Source organism: Rana temporaria, chromosome 11 (assembly GCF_905171775.1).
Source record: "Rana temporaria chromosome 11, aRanTem1.1, whole genome shotgun sequence".
Taxonomy (NCBI): Eukaryota; Metazoa; Chordata; class Amphibia; order Anura; family Ranidae; genus Rana; species Rana temporaria.
This window is the reverse complement of record NC_053499.1, coordinates 108,019,458-108,041,287: the sequence shown is the minus strand read 5'-3', so window position 1 is coordinate 108,041,287 and position 21,830 is coordinate 108,019,458. Positions and strand designations below refer to the sequence as shown.

Below are 21,830 nucleotides of genomic sequence, written 5' to 3'. Positions count from 1 at the left end.
TAATAGTTAACTAATTCCTTTTAAAAATGATTAAAAATAGATAAAAATCAATCATATAATGTGCCTGCACTTTCAGTTTCGTTTTCATCTAGTTTCATGCTTCTGTGAAGGACAGAGACACAGAGCCAATAGAGGGCAGTGTTTGTTTTTAAAATTAAAGTGATTGGTTCTGAGGGGTTTTAGACACACAGTAATCACACCTTCTTGATTAGAGACCACAGAGAGAAGCTCCCAGTACTTTTTTCATAAGGAAACAGACAACCAGGAAGTGTGCAGAACACAGAAGTATTACAGCAAAAACGAACAATGAGGACATAAAACCAGGACTGCATTAGGGTAAAGAAAGCTATTTAGCTGAAAAAAAAAAATCCTTTAGTGACCCTTTAAGTCTTGTTTGATGTTAAATGTGACAAGAAAATCGTGTTTGTCATTGCAATTTCTCCATATTATGTTATATGCTGATGATAATGGTTGAACCTTGATTGATTTTAAAAAACATACGCAAACCTTGGGCCAGATTCACAGAAGAAGTACGCCGGCGTATATCTACTGATACACCGCCGTACTTTCAAATTTGCCGCGTCGTATCTTTAGTTTGAATCCTCAAACCAAGATACGACGGCTTCTGGCTTCGATCCGACAGGCGTACGGCTTCGTACGCCTTTGGATCCTAGGTGCAATACTTCGGCGCCCGCTGGGTGGAGTTTGCGTAGTTTTCCGCGTCATGTATGCTAATTAGCTTTTTCCGGCGATCCACGAAGGTACGCGTGGCCATCGCATTCTCTTACATCGTCGCTAGTCTGTTTTTCCCGGCGTATAGTTAAAGCTGCTATTTCATGGCGTATAGATAGACTTGCCATGTTAAAGTATGGCCGTCGTTCCCGCGTCGAATTTAGAATTTTTTTTTTGCGTAAGTAATCCGTGAATACGAAAGGACGTAACTCACGTCTACGTTCACCCTCCCAATTTGAAATACGCGCCGAGAAATACACTACGCCGCCGTAACTTACGGCGCAAAATCTTCCTGGATTCGAAATTCCACCAGGTAAGATATGGCGGCGTAGCGTATCTCTGATACGCTGCACCAGGGCAATTCTTTGAGAATCTGGCCCCTTGTTTCTATTTAGAACCTGTCTATTATGTTGTATGCTGATGGGTGAATCCTCTTTGAAAATTATAAGAAAATAGGATGTACAAGAGAGAGCAGCATGCTGATGAGCTTGTCTCTCTCAAGCCCCATACACACTAAGGCCCCGTACACACGACCAGTTTCCTCGGCAGAATTCAGCTTCTGACCGAGTTTCTGGCTGAATTCTGCCGAGAAACCCGGCCGTGTGTACACTTTCGGCCGAGGAAGCCGACGAGGACCTCGGCGAGGAAATAGAGAACATGTTCTCTATTTCCTCGTTGTTCTATGGGAGAACTCGGCCCGCCGAGGTCCTCGGCGGCTCCAGGACTGAACTGGCCGAGGAACTCGATGTGTTTGGCACGTCGAGTTCCTCGGCCGTGTGTACGAGGCCTATCAGTTTTCCTGCAGGTTTTCTCTTCAGGTTTACCAAAACCATGTAGTACAAGGACCTGCCTGATTGCATTCAAATTCAAACTCTTGAGGTTTGACCTCATATTAGATGGTTTTGGTAAACCTGAAGAGAAAACCTGCAGGAAAACTGATAGTGTGTATGGGGCTTTACACTCTGTTCTTTCCTTATATCAGCAAGCATCTTGCACTACTGCACAACTGATTGGCTCCTTGTGATGCTTCTTCCTATCTCAGGCTGAGCTCTGCTGTACAAGGACTATACAAGGCTGCTGATACCAAGTCAAATGCAGGTGCATGCCATGCTTGCATTTAAAAATAATAAAATAAACAAACAATAATACAGAGATACGTTAATTTATGCCTTTTTATACCTGCCTGAAGAATTAGGACCTTCACTCACCTTTTACCGATTGCATAATCCTGGCTCTTCCCCCTCCCTTTTAGGGTTTTCAGTTCACAGTTTCAAGACTCACGGAAAATAATTGTTTTCTGTGTTATAATCACACTGTAATGCAGCCCGGGACTGCACTGCAGTGAGCTGCGATAAAATGCAGACATGTTGCAATTTATGGCAGCATACAGGACTGGATTGCATGTCACTGTACATCATCGCATTTTATACACATGAACTAGTGGAATCAAAACAAAACAAGGGAACTGTCACACTGCCCCTTACTACCAGGCTCACTGCAGCCAGAATGAATAGCTGCTGCACACTAAACCGCTACAGTTTAGAGTGTGGCAACTGTGGTGGCAGTGTGAACAGGCCCTTAAACGTTTTGATAATTTTTTTGGGGTGGCAAGTACCTTTTCCTCAACAGGTGCTTCCTCACACTTCCTCATTCCTCACCTAGGAAAGGATGACGTTGCACGTGGTCACTGTAGTATTTTTATCTTACATTTACATCTACAAATTTATGGACTTAACCATTAGCAGATGCTAATTTACAATTTAGAAATCCTTTATTCCTGCAAAGCAGGATATTTTGCATGTGTATGAAGTGCGCTAATATGGCTGCTTCCACGTACTATACATCTAGAACTGATAGAAAAGAAAAAAAAAACACAGGGCCAGTTCCACGAAAGAATTACGCCGGCGTATTCTTGATACGCCGCGTAATTTCAAATTTTGCGCGTCGTATCTTTGTTTTGTATCTACAAAACAAGATACGACTGCATCTCGGATCGATCCGACAGGCGTACGTCTTAGTACGTCGTCGGATCGTAGATGCATTTTTTCTGCCGGCCGCTAGGTGGCATTTCCGTCGAATTCTGCGTTGAGTATGCAAATTAGCTAGTTACGGCGATCCACGAACGTACGTCCGGCCGGCGCTTTTTTTTACGTCGTTTGCGTTCGGCTTTTTCCGGCGTATAGTTAAACCTGCTATTATGAGGCGTACTCAATGTTAAGTATGGCCATCGTTCCCGCCTCGCATTTTTTTTTTTTAAGTCGTTTGCGTAAGTCGTTCGCGAATAGGGATTTGCATAGAATGACGTCACCGTCTTAAAAATTGGCTTGTTCCGGTTTCATTTAGAGCATGCGCCGTTCAAAAAAAACGTTGTTTACGTCGGGTCACAACGTATTTACATAAAACACGCCCCCATTACATCCATTTGAAATCCGCGCCCTTACGCCGCCAAAGATACACTACGCCGCCGTAACTTACGGCGCAAATTCTTTGAGGATTCGAAAAAAAAAGTTACGGCGGCGTAGTGTATCTTAGATACGCTACGCCCGGTGGATATATGCGCCGCGCTACGTGGATCTGCCCCACAATCTCTTTCACATACATATGTAAAGAGTAACTCCACTTTTGTTGAGACAAAAAAAGGATTTTAACAAACTTTGTTACAGATTCCTACCTTTTGTTATTCTGAGGAAATAGCTGTCTGTTTGTCTGTGTACATGTGTTAAGTGAATCTAATGGGAGTGAATTTATAATTATGAATCAGCTGCTGCTCTTTCGGGGTTTCCAATGAGGAAAGTGGTAGGGATATCATTTTCTTAGGGCGTATCTCACCCAAAAAATTTTTTTTTGTTGCAGGGGACTTTTATCTTAGTGCAGACTTCTGAGAAGACAATTACACAAGCAGAAAATGGCATGCCAGGGGTGGCCATATTGCATTTTACAGAAAAGAATAGAGCTGTAGATTGCAATAGTAATGAAATTTAATTTTTAATAACACTCAATTACATTATGACTTATGTACCAATTGTATATGCTATATTTTTTTATTTGCAATTTTTTCCCCCACAAAAATAGAGTTACCAGTCCAGGGCTACTACTTACCCTCAGCACCAATAGACACCAGTTTCACTCCTTTGCTGGAAATGAAATCCAAAGCTTTATTGACATTTGCAATCTTGTGGAAGCGCATTTTTCCTTTGTCCGGTTTAGGCAGCCTCTCACCTGCAGGAGCAGAATGTGTACATGAAAAAAAATGCAATGGCAGTTTTCAGGGGTTTAGAAATTTCCTTTCAGTGTTTTACACATTTTAGACAGATATATAATATTTGAATAAGACATGTATATATAGCATTTTCCTTATGATACATCTGCCACAAATTTTATGCTGTTCACAGGAAAAGATGTTAGTTATATGCTAATTATCCTTTTAACCTCCCTGGCGGTATGATTATGTCAGATTTTAGGTGCTGAAAGCGGTACCATTATTTTGCATGGAAATTTGGCGTTTTATATTGTAGGCCTGTAATTCTTAGGAATAACTCACTTAAATCTGTCCAAACAAGATGTCTAGTAGACATCCCGGGTATGATAAAGTTTGAAACACAAAATCATAAATTATAATATAATAAATAACTATAAATAATTATAACAAATAATAATATAATAATAATAAAAATTAATCAATAATGTAATCAAATCAAAAACACTGAAATTTGCTCAGTTGCAGAATTGTTACTTTCAGTGTCTGAAGACGAATTTCCCCACAAATCACCATCGCTCAATTCTGCAAGTGATTCTAATTTATTATCGCTGTTTTCTAGCTGGTCTAAAACCACTTTTGACATAAAGGGACACTTCTTGGTTGCTATGGACAATCTCCAGTTTCCAGGCAGAAAAAACAGTCTTTATTATATAAAAGTGCATGCAGGACACTGGACAGACCACTAGGGACAAAGGGAATGTGTAGTTATTTTATACAGTACTGTAATCTGTAAGATTACAGTATACTGTATGTATTGTGTGTTTTTACTTTTTTGAATTTGGTGCCGATCTCGGGCACTGTGTGAATGGATCGAGGAGACAGCTCGCTCACACAGCGGGGAGACATCGCAGGATCCAGGGACAAGGTAAGTAACTATGCCTGGATCATGCAATGCGATCCCGAGTCTGTCTCGGGGATACCGCTAATGGTACTGAAATTTTACCCTGAGCCTGACTCGGGAATACCGCTATGCAGGTTAATATACAGTTGGGAAAATACTTATTTGATCCCCTGCAGATTTTGTAAGTTCGACCACTTACAAAGAAACAAAGGGTATTTTAAATAACAGAGACAGAATATCAATCAAAAATCCAGAACAAACACACAATACAAATGTTATAAATTGAGTTGCAGTTCAGTGAGTAAAATAAGTATTTGATCCCCAAGCAAAACATGACTTAGTTCTTGGTGGAGAAACACTTGTTGGCAAGCACAGAGGTAAGACATTTCTTGTAGTTGGTTGCCAGGTTTGCACACAACTCAGGAGGGATTTTGGTCCACTCTTCTTTACAGATATTCTCTAAATCCTTTAGATTTCTTGGCTGTCGCTTGGCAACTTGAAATTTCAGCTCCCTCCATACATTTTCTATAGGATTAAGGTCTAGAGACTGGCTAAGCCATTCCATGACCCTAATGTACTTTTTATTGAGCCACTCCTTTGTTGCCCTGGTGGTATGTTTTGGGTCATTGTCATGCTGGAAGACCCATCCACAACCCATCTTCAGTGTTCTGGCTGAGGGAAAAAAGTTCTCATCCAAGATTTTACAATACATGGCACCGTCCATTGGCCCCTCAATGCAGCAAAGTAAAGTAGCAGAGTAACAGCCCCAAAGCATGATGTTTCCACCTCCGTGCTTGACTGTAAGGATGGTGTTCTTAGGGTCATAGTCAGCATTTTTCTTCCTACATACACGACGAGCCGAGTTATTGATAAAGAGCTAAATTTTGGTTTCACTTTCTCCCAATCCTTCTCTGAATCATTTTGATGTTCATTGGCAAACTTTAGAAGCGCCTGTACGTGTGCCTTCATGGGACCTTTCAGGAGCTGCAGGATTTCAATCTATGGCGACGTATTGTGCTACCAATGGTTTGTTTGGTGACTGTGGTTCCAACTGCCTAGAGATCATTCACAAGCTCCTCCCGTGTCATTTTGAGTTGATCCCTCACTTTTCTCATGATCATCTATACCCCATAAAGCGAAATCTTGCATGGAGCTCAAGACCAAGGGCGATTGATGGTTATTTAGTATTTCTTCCATTTGCAAATAATGGCTCCAACAGTTGTCTCCTTCTCAGCAAGCTTCTTGCTGATGGTCTTGTAGCCTTGTGCAGGTCTACAATCATGTCCTTGAAGTCCTTTGACAGCTCTTTGGCCTTGCCAATGATGGTGAGATTTGAATGGAAGAAAAATATTCTGTGAACAGGTGTCTTTTATACACATAACAAGTTGCCATTAGGAGCAACTTCTTAAATTGCCAGTCTGTGGTACCCAGAATTATTGTTGGTTTGCAGGGGATCAAATGCTTATTTTACCCACTGAACTACAGCTAAATTTATAGCATTTGTAGTGTGTTTTTTTTCCTGGATTTTTGGTTGATATTCTGTCTCTTCAATTTAAAAAAAAACTATAATAAAAATGATAGAACCTTAATTTCTGTGTAAGTGTGTAAACTTACAAAATCTGAAGGGGATCAAGTAATTATTTTCCTCACTGTACATATCTATGGATTGCTGTATCAAAGAACCTCTTCTGTGTTTGGGATTGGAAGAAAGCATCTGTATTTCACACGCCTGAATTCCAACATTAAGAATTATTTCCTTCTGGTGAATGCAGCTGTCGTTACTCACTAACACTTTTGGCACCAGTTTAAAGCATCAGCATGCAGCACTAAGCAAAGTGCCTGTGTGCAGTACATATGTGTACTGACACCTGTATCCATAATGAATATGGATACAACTTCAGCATAAAAGAGATCAGCCATCTATGGTAATCAATAATGCTTATAAGTTCCCAGGCATTGAGCCCCTTTTGCTAGGAACTTCATCTCTCAAAGCCATTGTTCAAATATTTATCATGAACAAATCTTTCATAATGTAATCCATGCAGATCCACATTTCAGAAGGTATCTGTGCTCATCTATAAGTATGGCGTGTAACCTAGTTCCCATAAAGACTCAGCAGTGGCCACATTTTAATAAAGGTTAAAAAATGATACTGTATGTCAGTAAAATAAACCCACTAGAATTTGAATTGTGTCATCCCAATAGATGTGATAAATTACATTTTAGTCTAGTCATTAGTACTTATTTTTTAAACCAAACTAGTCAACTGGACCCTTGACTTGCATACTCAAAACTCATATAGGCTAGTGAGAATGTCTGTGTAGTCCCCAAGCATTCCGAATCCAACCAAAATTGGAAGCATGCAGCCTGTAACATTTCTTATATTGATAATAAATGTTAACACATTCTTCCTTAAGCTAGCCATAGAGTTTACATGGCAGTAGAATGTTAGCAAACAGTGCTGAAAGATATTTCCTGCCCTTGACACATATTGAACGTGTACTCTAAACCAAGATATCAACACATTTTATGGCAAGGGGAACTAGAGGCTGTCCACTGAAATATTTAAACACAGCATCAGCAGAAGTGAGCAGGAGCATCATTTTGTGCTGTGGTTACCACATAGATGACCTGACTAAAATTAGAATAGGTACTACTGAAAAAAAGACAAAAAACGAATCAGATCAATATTTGGTGTATTCTTATTTACACTATTGCACTAGGGTTATGCATGCTTCCTCAACGGATCCCAGATCGGACTAAGGGATCGGTCCCGATGTGATGTAAACAGAGCCCGTAATCGGCTTTTTTTTTTCTCCTCACGCCGATAGCGCGGGGAGGGAAAAAAAGCTGATCACCGGCAGAAGACAGCGGGACATTGGTCCCGATCAGGGAAAGGTGCAGACAGCTTATCTATGCCAATGAGTGCCACCTGTCACTGCCACCTACCAGTGCCCACCAGTGTCACCTATCAGTGCCCATAGTGCAAAATATCAGTGCCCACAGTGCAACCTATCAGTGCCCAGAGTGCAACCTATCAGTGCCCAGAGTGCAAAATCTAAAAGTCACTAATCAGTGCCTCAAACAGTGCTACCCATCATTGTCACCTACCAGTGCCAGTCAGTGCCCATCAGTGCAACCTATCAGTGCCAATACAGGTAAGAGCCATCTATCTGTGCCACCCATCAGTGCTGCCTTATCTGTGCCTATCAGTACCGCCTTATCTATACCCTTCAGTGCCGCTTTATCTGTGCCTATCAGTGCCACCTTATCTGTGCCTATCAGTGCCTACCAGTGCAGCCTATCAGTGCCACCTCATCAGCGCATATCAATGAAGGAGAAACATTTTTAACAAAATATAAAACATGATTTTTTTTTTTCAACATTTTCCATTTTTTTTTTGTTTGTTTAGCAATCAAATACCACCACAAGAAAGCTCTATTTGTGTGAAAAAAATGATAACAATTTCATTTGGGTACAGCGTTGTATGACCGCGCATTTGTCATTCAAAGTGCATCAATGCTGAAAGCTGAAAATTGGTCTGGGCAGGAGGGGGGTTTAAGTGCCCAGTAAGCAAGTGGTTAAATATGTCTTTGGTTTATCAATGCTAAAACAGGGAAACCCGTTTTTTTATTATTTTTTGCAGTGAGCAATATCGAGTTCCTTTTCTACCTACAATGACCACTAATGTTAAGGGAAACCACAATTTATACTGTGATGCTGCGTACACACGATCGTATTTTCCGTCGAAAAAACCTTGGATGGTTTTTCCAACGGAATTCCACTCAAGCTTGGATTTCATACACACAGTCACACAAAAGTTCTCGGAACTTTCGACCATCAAGAACGTGGTGACGTACATTACTACGATGAGCCGAGAAAATTAAGTTCAATGCTTCCGAGCATGCGTTGAATTGTTTCCAAGCATCCGTCAGAATTTTGCACATCGGAATTGCTACAGACGATCGGATTTTCCAATAGGATTTTTTTACGTCGGAAAATTTGAGAACCAGCTCTCAATCTTTTGTTGGCGGAAATTCCGACAGCAAAAGTCCGATGGAGCATTCACACGGTTGGAATTTTCGTTCAAAAGCTCACATCTGACTTTTGCTGTCGGAATTTCCGATCGTGTATGTATTACTTTTATGGTTTTTTTTTTATTTAATTTCAAGAATTTCACTAAAAATTATGGGCCATATTCTCGTACCTGCGGCGCAGCGTAACGTAACCCGTTTATGTTACACCGCCGCAAGTTTTCAGTCTAAGTGCCCGATCCACAAAGCACTCACCTGGAAACTTGCGGCGGTGTATCGTGAACACGTCCGGCGCAAGGCGGCCCAATTCAAATGGGGCGGGTACCATTTAAATTAGGCGCGCCGGACGTACTGCGCATGCTCCGTTTGCAAGTTTCCAGACGTGCTTTGCGCGAAATTAAGACGCGCCAACGTGTTGAGAATCGCGACGTGCGTAACGTACTTACGCCGGGAAAACAAAAAAATTCAAAAGCGACGCGGGAAAGACGGACATACATTAACATGGTGGAGTAATTTTCCACCATGTTAATAGCAGCCCTATCCCGCCGACGTAACGACGGGAAAAACCTTTGTGGATCGCCGTAACTGCTAATTTGCATACCTGACGCTGGTTTACGACGCAAACTCCCCCCAGCGGCGGCCAAAGTATTGCATCCTAGGATCCGACAGTGTAATTCAATTACACCTGTCGGATCTTAGGGCTAGCTATGCGTAACTGATTCTATGAATCAGTCGCATAGTTAGAACGGCCCTAAAACAGAGATACGACGGCGTATCAGGAGATACGCCGTCGTATCTCTTTTGTGAATCTGGCCCACAGTGCAGAGCAGGAGGGTGTAAACATGATCTGTCCACGACATCAAATATGTTGGGTATGTCATATTATTTTTTGCAATATATAAAACATTCTACATTTTGGGGAATCGCACCAATGTACCACAAACTGTAGGTATAATTATTTTGAACAGGGGTTCCCTGAGACCTGAAAAATATTTCAAGGTTTTGGGGGTTGAGAAAGGCTGGTATAAAAACTCAAAGCTGAATTTCTCTTAGTTTGTGATATACTTAATATTTCAAAACAGGTAAACTGTTACATGACTGTCTGACTTTATCATGGAGAATTAAAAGTGTGCCTGCTCAGTTAGTGTTTCTAAAAAAAAGTACCAGTAAGTATGAGTTACTGATAAATGTCAGAATTTCTGCATAGGTTTCTGGGGGTAATTTTTCCCATCCCTGGCCAATTTTTCTGTGGGCTATGGGAATGATCCTTCCATTTTAACCAACAAAAATTTCTATAAGCACTTGCCGACCATCCGCCGCAGTTTTACTGCAGCAGGATGGCACGGCCACTAGGGGCGTGCATGTGCCACCGGAGGCACGCGCACGCACCTGAGGCACGCCCCCCAGAGTCAATGCGAGTTCCTGGCAGGTGAGCTGACCACCGGGCACCTGCGATCGCTTGTGACAGAGCGAGAACTGGGATCTGTGTGTGTAAACACACAGATCCCGGTTCTCTTAGGCCTCGTACACACGACCGAGTTTCTCGGCAAAAACCAGCAACAAACTTGCTGGGAGATATTTTTTTTGCAGAGGAAACCGGTCGTGTGTACATTTCCGTTGAGGAAACTGTCGAGAAACTCGAAGAGCCAAAAAGAGAGCATGTTCTCTATTTCCTTGACGGGAATGGAGAAAATTGGCTTGTCGAGTTCCTCGACAGCCTAACAAGGAACTCGACGAGGAAAACGATGTGTTTCGCCCATCGAGTTCCTCGGTCGTGTGTACGAGGCTTCAGGGGAGAAGAGACTGATTGTGTGTTCATAAAATGTGTGAACACTGATCTATCTCTTCCCCTAGTAAGTCCCATCCCCCCTACAGTTAGAACACAGCAAGGGAACACATTTAACCCCTTGTTCGCCCCCTAGTGTTAACATCTACCCTGCCATTGACATTTATACAGTAATTAGTGCATTTTTATAGCACTAATTGCTGTATAAATGTGAATGGTCCCAAAAATGTGTCAAACGTCTCCCATGTTTCCGCCGTATCATCACAGTCCTGATAAAAATCGCAGATCGCCGCCATTACTAGTAAAAAAATAAATAACAATAAAAATGCCATAAAACTACCCCCTATTTTGTAGATGCTATAACTTTTGCGCAAACCAATCAATATATGTGTATTGCACTTTTTTTTACCAAAAATATGTAGAAGAATACATATGAGCCTAAACTGAGAAAAAATTAGTTTTTTTGAAAAAAAATTGGGATATTTATTATAGCAAAAAGTAAAAGATATTATGGGTTATTTACGAAAGGCAAATCCACTTTGCACTGCAAGAGAAAACTACAAGTGCAAAGTGCACTTGAAATTGCACTGAAAGTGCACTTGGAAGTGCAGTCGCTGTAGATCCGAGGGGGAACATGCAGGGAAAATAAAAAACAGCATTTTAGCTTGCACACGATTGGATGATAAAATCAGCAGAGCTTCCACTCATTTTTAGATCTACTCCTCAGATTTACAGCGACTGCACTTCCAAGTGCACTTTCAGTGCGATTTTTTTTCTAAATTGTCGTTTCTTTTGTTTATACTGCAAAAAATAAAAAGAGCAGATGTGATCAAATATCACCAAAAAAAAGCTCTATTTGTGGAGAAAAAAGGACGCAATTTTGTTTGGGTATAGTGTCGAACGATCGCGCAATTGTCAGTTAAAGTGACACAGTGCCAAATTGTAAAACGTGCTCTGGTCAGGAAGGGGGTAAAATCCTTCAGAGCTGAAGCAGTTAAGAATGGTAAGGTCAGTAAATCAACACAGTTTTCCTTATTTGGAAAGGTTCTTGAGAGAATTTTTTTATTTTAATTTGTTATCTAATATTGTGACATATTAATGTATCTAAGGCCCCTTCCAGCCGCGGCGGATCCGTTTGGAGCCCTCCGCCAGCTCAGTTGGAGATCTCTCCGTTGATCTCCGCTGAGCTGACAGATAACAGGTTCTCTCTGCTCACTGAGCGCCGCTGTCTCCTATGGAGAAATCGGATTAAAACGGACAGCATGTATTGCCATCCGACTGATCTTAGTGGATTGGATCGGATGTCAGCGGACATGTCACCGCTGACATCCGACTCTCCATAGACCTGTATGGAGTGGCCGTTCAGGCCCTGCTGAAAAAACTGACAGGCGGACCTGAACTTTAGTACTGCGCTATAACCAAAAGACAGCTACAAGCGCTGTACTAAAGTTCTGGGGCCTGTGAGCTGCCTGCATGCATCGGCTGTGCTCTGTGACTGGTGTCCTTCAGACACAGCTGATCACAGATCAGGGTAAAGTGGCAATCATAGTGGCCCTTTACCATGTGATCAGCTGTGCCCAGTCACATGTAAACAGACTTGACAGTTATTGGCAGTCCTTTCCTCAAGTGCTGTGTCTGTGTGAGGAAAGGAGTGCCGATAACCGGCAAGCTTGTCAGCGCGCTGTTTTTGTTGATCATCAGTGCAGCCCCATCAGTGCCTATCAGTGCAGCGTATCAATACCCATTAGTGCAGCCTCATCAGTGCCCATAAGTGCCACCTCATGCCCAATTTGGACATTTTCACTTAGGGGTGTAGTCCCTTTTGTTGCCAGCGGTATAGACATTAATGGCCGTGTGTTGAGTTATTTTGAGGGGACAACAAATTTGCACTGGTATACAAGCTGTACACTCACAAATTTACATGGTAACAAAGTGTAATTTCTTCAGTGCTGTCACATGAAAAGATAATAAAATATTTACAAAAAGGGGTGTACTAACTTTTGCCTCCTGCATGTATCCTTACCTGTCAAATACCTCCCCTTTTTCTGTTTGTAGCCCTGCAAAACTTTGGATTCTCTGGGGTGATGTCAGTAGACTCTCCGCCCACCTCTACACTCCCCTTGGCAACATATATTTTCTCCTGAGTATTTCTTACACTAAACTGCTGCTGGTCTCGTGGATTATGCCCCATGATCACTAACATCCAGTCAAAACCCAGGAAAGGCACCACATGACTTCAATGTGCCCAATAATGCTGAGGTGGAGAGCAGCCAATCCTGGGAGAGCTGGAGAAGAAAGGAGGGGAATGTGAAGTACACAGAATGCCTCTCATCCGCTGTGTGTCCATTTTATCTTGCTGAAAAAAGATACGAAGATTGCTCAAAGCTGGATTAACTCTTTGTGGCAAGACTGGGCACAGATGACATGGAATCCTATGCTCTAAAAGTGTCAAGCCTTACAGGGGTTGTAAACCCTCATGTTTTTTTCACCTTAAGGCATCCTATGCATTAAGGTGTAAAAACATCTGACAATTGCAGGCCCCCCATTTTTTTTACCTGAGCCCTGGAAAGTTCTGCGTCGAGAACGCACTCTTCCTTTGCCCGGGTATCTCGGCTCTTCATTGGATAGATTAATAGCAGCGCAGCCATTGGCTTCTGCTTCTGTCAATAAAATCCACTTACGTGGGGACCGGGGGCGGGGCCGAGTCCTGCACTCGGCGGCTATGGACGCCAAATGCAGGACACGATAGCGTGCCCGCAAGGTAAACCCCTTGGGAGAGCGCTTCTCAGAGGGGGTTATCTGAAGCGGGGAGGAGCTGAGAGAGCCACTGAGGGACACCAGAAAACGCCGTTCGTGGCCACTCTGCAAAACGAGCTGCACATTGGAGGTAGGTATGACATGTTTGTTATTTAAAAAAATATATATTTAAACCTTTAATATCACTTTGATTTAAAAAAAAAATGTGGGTTTACATCCACTTTACCAGAAACATATAGGTGTTTGGGTGTCAGTCTGCATCCACACTAGGCAGAACTCTAATGTACAGCAACAACCAGGGCTGCACTTACCTTTGTCCCTGCTGGACTGCTACAACTAAGAAACGTATTCTTTAAAGTACTTACCAGAGATGACCTCAAGCAACAGCATCAATTTAAGGCCATTTCTGAAATCTTCCTCTATATTTTCAATTTGTGTGCCAGCTTTCCTCAGGTGAGAGTTGCACCAGGCTGTGAAGGTCTATAGAAGAAAACAAATGAAAGGGAATAAGCATAGTTACAATGATCCACATGGAGAGGTTTGGAAAATAATAAATCAACCTGAATAAGTAAGATATAAGGAAGCTTGATGATTGCTATTAAGACTGAAATAGTGTTTTCCTTTGGTGGGAAAAAATTAAAGGGGTTGTAAAGGTAGAATTTTTTTCCTAAATAGCTTCCTTTACCTTAGTGCAGTCCTCCTTCACTTACCTCATCCTTCGATTTTGCTTTTAAATGTCCTTATTTCTTCTGAGAAATCCTCACTTCCTGTTCTTCTGTCTGTAACTACACACAATAATGCAAGGCTTTCTCCCTGGTATGGAGTGTCGTGCTCGCCCCCTCCCTTGGACTACATGAGATTTAGGACACCCACTAACACACAGCTCCTTTCTCTATCTGCAACGTAGAGAGCGTCCTGACTCTCCTGTTGTCCAAGGGAGGGGGCGAGCACGACACTCCACACCAGGGAGAAAGCCTTACATTACTGTGTGTAGTTACAGACAGAAGAACAGGAAGTGAGGATTTCTCAGAAGAAATATGGACATTTAAAAGCAAAATCGAAGGATGAGGTAAGTGAAGAAGGACTGCACTAAGGTAAAGGAAGCTATTTAGGGGGAAATGTATCGTTACAACCCCTTTAATAGCAGTCAATGAAATGTCTGTGTTGCTGAAATTCAAAGATAAATTCTAGCTGGGTTGCTAAGCAATTGATTTTTGAGGTTTTTGGAGCTGATTCTCATGATATCCAGTGCAGCAGCTGATAGTCATGGCACACTAGCGTATTGTAGCTGCATAGATAAGCAATATAATAGGTTACAGCAGCAACTCTATATCCAGAAAAAAAAAAAATCTGGCTGCTACAAATTGCCAGGCTGACATTTTCTTTAGGCTACATTCAGACGGCTAAATAGCAGCGAATAGTTTGCTGCACTCAGAGGTGGCTAAACTCCGCCTCTGAACAATGCTACACCCTGTACTGTGGTCACATACAAACTGGGCAATTAGGGGCAGATAGTTTGTATGTGGCCAAAACTGAAAACAAATGCCGATCCTGCACACTGGCTGCGTCCAGGATTGGTTAAAGGCTGAGATGAGTGGTTGCATGCGCTGATTCTTGTTGGCAGCCAGGATAGACTGCTGCTATCCGGACACCTGAATGTAGCCTTATGAAACTAACCTGAAAACAACTGGGTTATACAAGAATTTATAAATAAATGCATTTAGGACATATGAGAAAGCTTGTGCATACAGTATATAACATAAGTAAGACAATCCTGCTTTTTAATGTAAGAAAAGCAGCATACCAATATGAATAGTGCCAATGCTGAACTGCTTTTTAAAAGTACACGTTTCTCATAATGTTTATGTAACAGAGTTCCGGGCCCCTGAAGCACAATGGTGACCTCCAGAGTTAAGGACAGCTGACATCCTTCAGTGTAGAGTGGGTTACAAGGCACGGTGGGTGTAATGCAAGCTGGTGCCAGACACTTTTTGAATGCAAAGAGATATATTGTCTCTTAAACAGAACTGTGAGAGAGAGGATTAGGGCCAGAACACTGTCACCTTAGGTAGATGCAGTTTTAATTGGCAGATTCTGAGACTTCTATAGGTAGACAGCTATACAGGTGAAGGCCTCCAGCCGGACACCACTTCTGTATAGGTAGGACTGCTGTCTCCTATGACAACAATCTTGCAGCTGTTACGAACGATAAAGGTATTCAACTATCTGCAACACGAACAGTTCTCTTTACCCCACACTCACCCACTGTAAGTCTTCACTCAACGAGCTCCCAGTCTCGCTCACTAAACTTCAGATCCACTAGCCACTGGATCCCCTGAGCTCTTTCACTGTAGCATTTGGTATCTTAACTGCTGGGTCATTGGCTTGGCATATACAGATACTCATCAAGCTTCACCCCTGCTGACACGTTAGGTCCCTGGCTTGGCACTCCACAAGCGTCACCTCTGCTGTCCCACTGGGTCCCTGACTTGGGACTTGCTGATTCTTTCCCACTACTTTAAGGTTGGCGAGAAGTCTGCTCTGGTACTGGCCTCAGCATAATCACAATGGTCACCGGTAGCAAAATGGATGGTCCCTTTGTGGCGACAGCTTCCCCTCTACCTCCGACCATGACTGGTTCTTCCGGCCAGCAGGATCATTACTTCTGGTTGGACTACAACCCCGCAGTCCCAACCCTGCACTACTTCTGGATAGACTCTCAGCCTAGCAGCCAGATGTCCCTGAGATAGGCCTTAGATTTATGGCCTAGCAGACTGGGGCAATACAACACACTTCCACCCAGACAGCTGTCCAGGTGGCACAGAACCCCAATCACCTGACTCCACCCAAATAAATAGGTTCTCCCAGCAGGCCAAGGGACCCAAGAAAATCCCTGCCCATTGGCTGAGACACCCCCATTCATTCCTAATCTGTCCTTGCAATGCCCTTGTGTTATCTAATGTCACTAGACACCCGGCCATCTAGTGACGGAAGAGAGAAGTGTAGAAATTCCAGAATTAGGGTGAAATTAATTGACCTCCTAACAATTGGCCAAGGCAGCTATCACTTGGCAAATAAATGTAATAGAAACCATGCCTAAACATCAGAGTGCTACATCTATCATGTATTGTTGGCATCAAAAATACTGAACAAGTGATTTTAATCACACATATGCATTTTGCACTGATACTTAAAGTAATATTTCAGCACACATTTTTTAATCCAGAAAATTATCACACCTGATACAATAATAGCTACTCAGATTTAAGCTCAATGTACCCCCATATACTAATCCATAACCTAATCTTTAAATTTACATTTTAACCTCAATCCAACCCCCAAACCCTAATTCTTTAATGCTTTTGCAAACCAAAATAATTGAAACTTAGACGCAGAGACTAAATTTAGCATCAGTATGTATCAGTTAAAGCGGTAGTAAACCATGGCTGTAAAAAAAAAACACATGTAAGGCAATTGCATAATGTGCTAGTATGCATCACATACTAGCACATTATTAAAATACTTACCTTGGCATTAAGCTTTCCAGCGGCATGCTGTCACTGCTGAGAGGGCTGACTTCTTCCTCCAGTCTTTCTTCTGGGTTCAAAGGGTTCAGGTTTGGGTTGCATGGGCACAGGGATCCCTCAGTTTCAGCACAAGGCACTGAAGGTACGGCAAGGTATGCTGGACCTTAGGAGGGCATGCGCCGGTGATGTAACTGGTTGCATCCAGGATGAATATCTCCTAAACACTGCACGTTTAGGAGATATTAATTTTAAATACAGGTAAGGCTTATTATAGACTTACCTGTATGTAAAAATCACCAAGCAGCCTTTACTACCGCTTTAATTTGTTGTCAACACAGTTGACAGTGAAGTTTGAAAAAAAGGAAGGCTCAGAAGGTGCACATTCTGAGTTCTCTGCTGCAAGCTTAATTAACATGCTCACAGCATATGGCATTGTGCATAAGTAACCAACATAGCCTGAACATAGCCCCAAAACCTAATCCTAATGGCCCGTACACACAATCTGAAAATTCATATCATCTAATATTATCTGATTGGACAACCACGTAAGTTTTTCTCGTACGATACCAGATCGCGTGATTTTCGTTTAATCAGTACAGTTGTCGTTCGATAATACAATAGAAATACACATTACATTACTTCTGATTTTTTATTCTGTCGTACAAGAATTTTCATAACTTTAGTAAACCCTTCATTTTCAATATGTGACTAGCAAGCAAATGAACGATCTGTTGTCCGATTTTCAAATTGTGTGTATGGGCCATAACCCTCAACCTGACCTCTAAATTCAACCCTTAACTTTAACCTAAATTATACCCAAACCTTTTGCTCTAAAACCTAACCTCAAACAATTATTATCAGTTATAGGTAGAATCCTATCACCAATAATAACTAAAATGTAAAGTAATCCTATACTAGTGTCAATAACACTATTGTTCCAAAACATTATGAGCCTAACCAAATATATTCTATTATTTGCTAAAATGTCCACTCTCTGAATGCAAATAATTGGTTATATATTAAATGGTTGAGGCACCTATTATGTCAGATATGTATTTGTTAAGTCATTTAGATGGTATATAGCAGGATTTGAGAATCCTAATTTATTAAAAAAGGGCTTTGGCAGTGGTCTTATGCATATACACTAGATCAGTGGTTCTCAACCTGGGGTCGGGACCCCCTTGGGGGTCAAATGAGGATTTGCCAGGGGTCCCCAAAACCTGGGCTATTTCTGAAGCCTGTGGCCGCCCACTCAGCCTCTTCACAGCCGCCCAAATAAGTTCACGGCATAGCTGGGACTAGAGGTCAGCTGACTGGTGAGGAATGTGAAGTGGGAGGGGCTGGAGGAGACCCCATCTGCTGATTTCAGCATAGGTGTCACTGCTACGAGAAACCACAAAGTTGGAGACAAAGTGAGTAACACTACCTGTGATTAGAGTCCCCACTACAGTTCTCAGATCAGCAGATGACCTTGATCAAGAGCACCTAAGTTGGCTGATCCCAACTCCCCACCAGCACTGCCACTCATCCCAACCCCCACCAGCAGTGCCACTGAATCCCAACTCCCCGCCAGCACTGCCACTGATTCCAGACTCCCCACCAGGGAGTAAGAGAAGGAATAAAAAATAGAGAATACATGGAAGGGAGAGGAAAAGAGGGGGAGGAACAAAGAAAAAGGGAGAGAAAGACTAAACAGAAAGAACAAGAAAGACGTCTAGAGAGGGATGGGGATAACAAACAGGAAATTAGGATAGAGAGAGATAAAAGGGAAAGAAAGGAGAACAAAGAGAAAGAGTGGTACATCCTAAAATGTACTATAAGGGGTTCTGATATTGTACGAGTGGAAGGCACTCAGGGATCGCTAAATGTCCGTGGGTTAGGGGTGCAAATTACTTGTCTTACCTTGGGTGCCGACAACCCACAATAGGAATATAATTTTACCGTTAGGGGTCCCCACAACTTGGGCTTTTTTTTCAAGGGGTCACGGCACTAGACAGGTTGAGAACCACTGCACTAGATGAATGATTAACCAGAGATGTCTGAAGCAACTAATCAGATGTCAATATTAAATCCGTAATGCACAAGAGAAATGACATTAGGGATTCGATCATGAATAATAAAAAATATAACTAATTTCTTAAAGCCTGTTACAATATACTGGTATGGCACATTAGTTCAATAAAGCTATCAGAGAAGATCATACATAGAATGTAGGAAGGGGCCAGTTGCGTGTCATGATTTATGGGATTCAGGGAATATAGTTAAAGATGATAAGATGGTAATTCATTTTAAAAACAACATATCTTTTCAGTTCTTTATCACTTGCGCTGAGCCCTGTGTCTTGTAATGGTAGAGTTTTACTAATGTCATGTTTTTATAGTCTTGTCAAGTCAAGCTTGCTGCTTGCCTTAAAAATCTTTTAATCAGAATTTCTTTTCTGAGGTGTCTGGTCAACTAGACAAATCTGTCAGCTTCCTAGAAAGCTATTTATAGGGTAACGTTATCCTGGAGAGTCCCAAAGAGGGTTTATGGGAGGTACACTGTACAACATCTTGGAATGAGAGAGCTTGGCTATTCCATACCAAAGGAAAAGGCAGGTGGGAGATCCAATTTCTGTCTGCAATGTGGTGAGCTAACATCTTCCTGAAGTTTTTATGGTAGTGATGCTCTTTTTGTGGCACTGCATACCATATCATGTGACACTTTTTCTTCAGCCAATAATAAATGTTTCTTGTTACTGACAATGTATACATTTGAAGCACTTTAATTCACCTTAATGCTCATTTCACTGCGTAATATAACATGAGTTGCGAGACTGTTAATCAAAAATAAACATAAAAGATAGCAATAAAGAGAAATTTGTATTACTATAATAATCTTAATTTTTTTTTTTTTTTTACAAAGGTAAGTTCTTGCCACTTTTGCCATTACCATTCCCTTAGATTATCACCAATGTAACTGAAATGTAATTATATGGAACAGATTAACACTGCTTATCATGGATTACCCTCTGAACTGAGTTAATGCAATGGGGACAAGGCCTTAGCCATAGCTATTTAAACATGAATAGAAGGATCAAACTAAAGAAAATCACAACCGTGCATTTTGAATTAAAATGTCCAACGCACTTTGATGACCAGATCACCAGATTTAACCTAATTGTCTAACAATACAGGCAATCCTATTCAGGGTTGTTATGTGAAACCTGTCGAGAAAAAAATATGGGACCTGACCTTTGACACATACTTGTTCCATGTCAGTGACCCACCAAGTAGTAGTTGAAGGTTAAAGGATAAAGTCATAGATCTTGTCCCTTTAAAGACAAGCCAGCAACTGCAGCTCCTTTATTTATATTTAACAGTTTCTTTTAAGGTTCCGCCGACATCATTTCTAAATTTGGTAATTGTCCACATTAATACACTTCAGAAAACTGGCCACAAAGATTATGTTTTACAGTCTGTAATATCTACGCCATATAAACTATTTAAGAAGATTATTCTGTTCCAATTTTACACAAAAATAAGGCTTACTAATTGGAAAATTAAAATATATGTATATAGGCTGTAGTAAATGTAGAAAGGTAGTACAGACTTTACAAATGGGGATTGCTCAGTAGAGGCAGAAATCAACCAAAAACCTATTTATTTTTTATTTCAAGTTAAATTACTTTTACTATACATGTCCAACCAGCATTAAAATAATTAGCGGTGTGTCTGGGGAGCAATGTGGTAAGTTTGTGGAATATTAAAACTAAATAATTTCCTTATATCTGAACCACTAGGAAGATTTTCTAAATCCCTGGCTTGTACTTGCATAAGGGCCCATTCACACCAAAGTGTGGTATGCTGCATTGCACGCATTTTTTGTGCATTGAGGAGGTGCATTGCGTTAGGAGCCCATTTATTTTGAGTAGGTTGTCAATACACCTCAGTTCACAATGTACAATCGGACAGTAACATGTATGGTGAGCATGGTGAGTCCTCATTGGGGAAACTTCCTGTAATTTTTTGCTGGGACAAGAAGTGATTTAAAATATTTAAATTGGGGAAACATACTGCAACTAAACAAATTTTCAGTGAATTGGAAGCTTTATTACGGTCTGTATTTCCCTGTCACTGTTACAACTGCTTCTCCTCATTTCGCTGTCACAGGGACAACATGCTTGGTGAAATCTCCACAACAAGTCATTGACAGCAAATAAAGTAGACCTAATCCCTAACTGGATGAATTTTAGTTTGCTTAAAGTGGAGATCTCTTTCCCCCCAGTTTTTAAACTGCCAATGCTATGTAAAAGTAATTAGGGAAACATATCTACTTATATCCATCAACAACCCTTTTTTTATATATTCCCACAGAATTAGTTCTGCCTGTGCCCTGCTCCTGTGCCACCATGTTTAAAAATTACATTATTGATGGCCAGCTTTCTTTTCCTTGTCCCCTGTGCCGAGCTACCAAAAACTTTTTGGCCCCTTTTTGATCCAGGTGCTGCTGCTGATCTCCTGCAGACATTTCCTGTCCACATGCACTGACTCCAGCAGCATCTGCACATCACTGGACGGGCATCCAGATGGTGACAACAGTAAACTATGCCTGCACAATGTGTGTTGGCATAGATGCATGCAGTCTCCAACAGGGGTATATGCAATGGGTGACAACACAGGAGCACAACTGGGAAAAATATGTCATCCCATGACAGGATATACAGAACAAGGACATTTTGGTATGATCACTAGGTGTCATAATAATTAAAAGCAGTACATTTTTAAATGTTAAAGCATTTTAGTTCTACAGTCAGTTTAGACTTACTGATAGCTATACTTTAAATGCATAGTTCACATTTACTAAAAAAAACTGCAAGTGCAGGTAAGGGGCTGCTGTAGATAAAAACAAATTG

At 41.5% G+C, this 21,830-nt stretch overlaps 1 protein-coding gene across 1 annotated transcript in view; it reads right to left on the bottom strand.

Moving 5' to 3' along the window:
- Window positions 1-21,830, bottom strand: part of ACTN3 (actinin alpha 3) — a 121,268-nt gene that overhangs the window by 44,562 nt on the left and 54,876 nt on the right. Inside the window, exons 2-3 of the mRNA XM_040328808.1 lie at window positions 13,775-13,889; window positions 3,832-3,951 (exon numbers count right to left, since the gene is read on the bottom strand). Of these exons, the coding sequence (XP_040184742.1) occupies window positions 3,832-3,951; window positions 13,775-13,889 (235 nt within the window). The remainder of the gene's footprint in view (window positions 1-3,831; window positions 3,952-13,774; window positions 13,890-21,830) is intronic.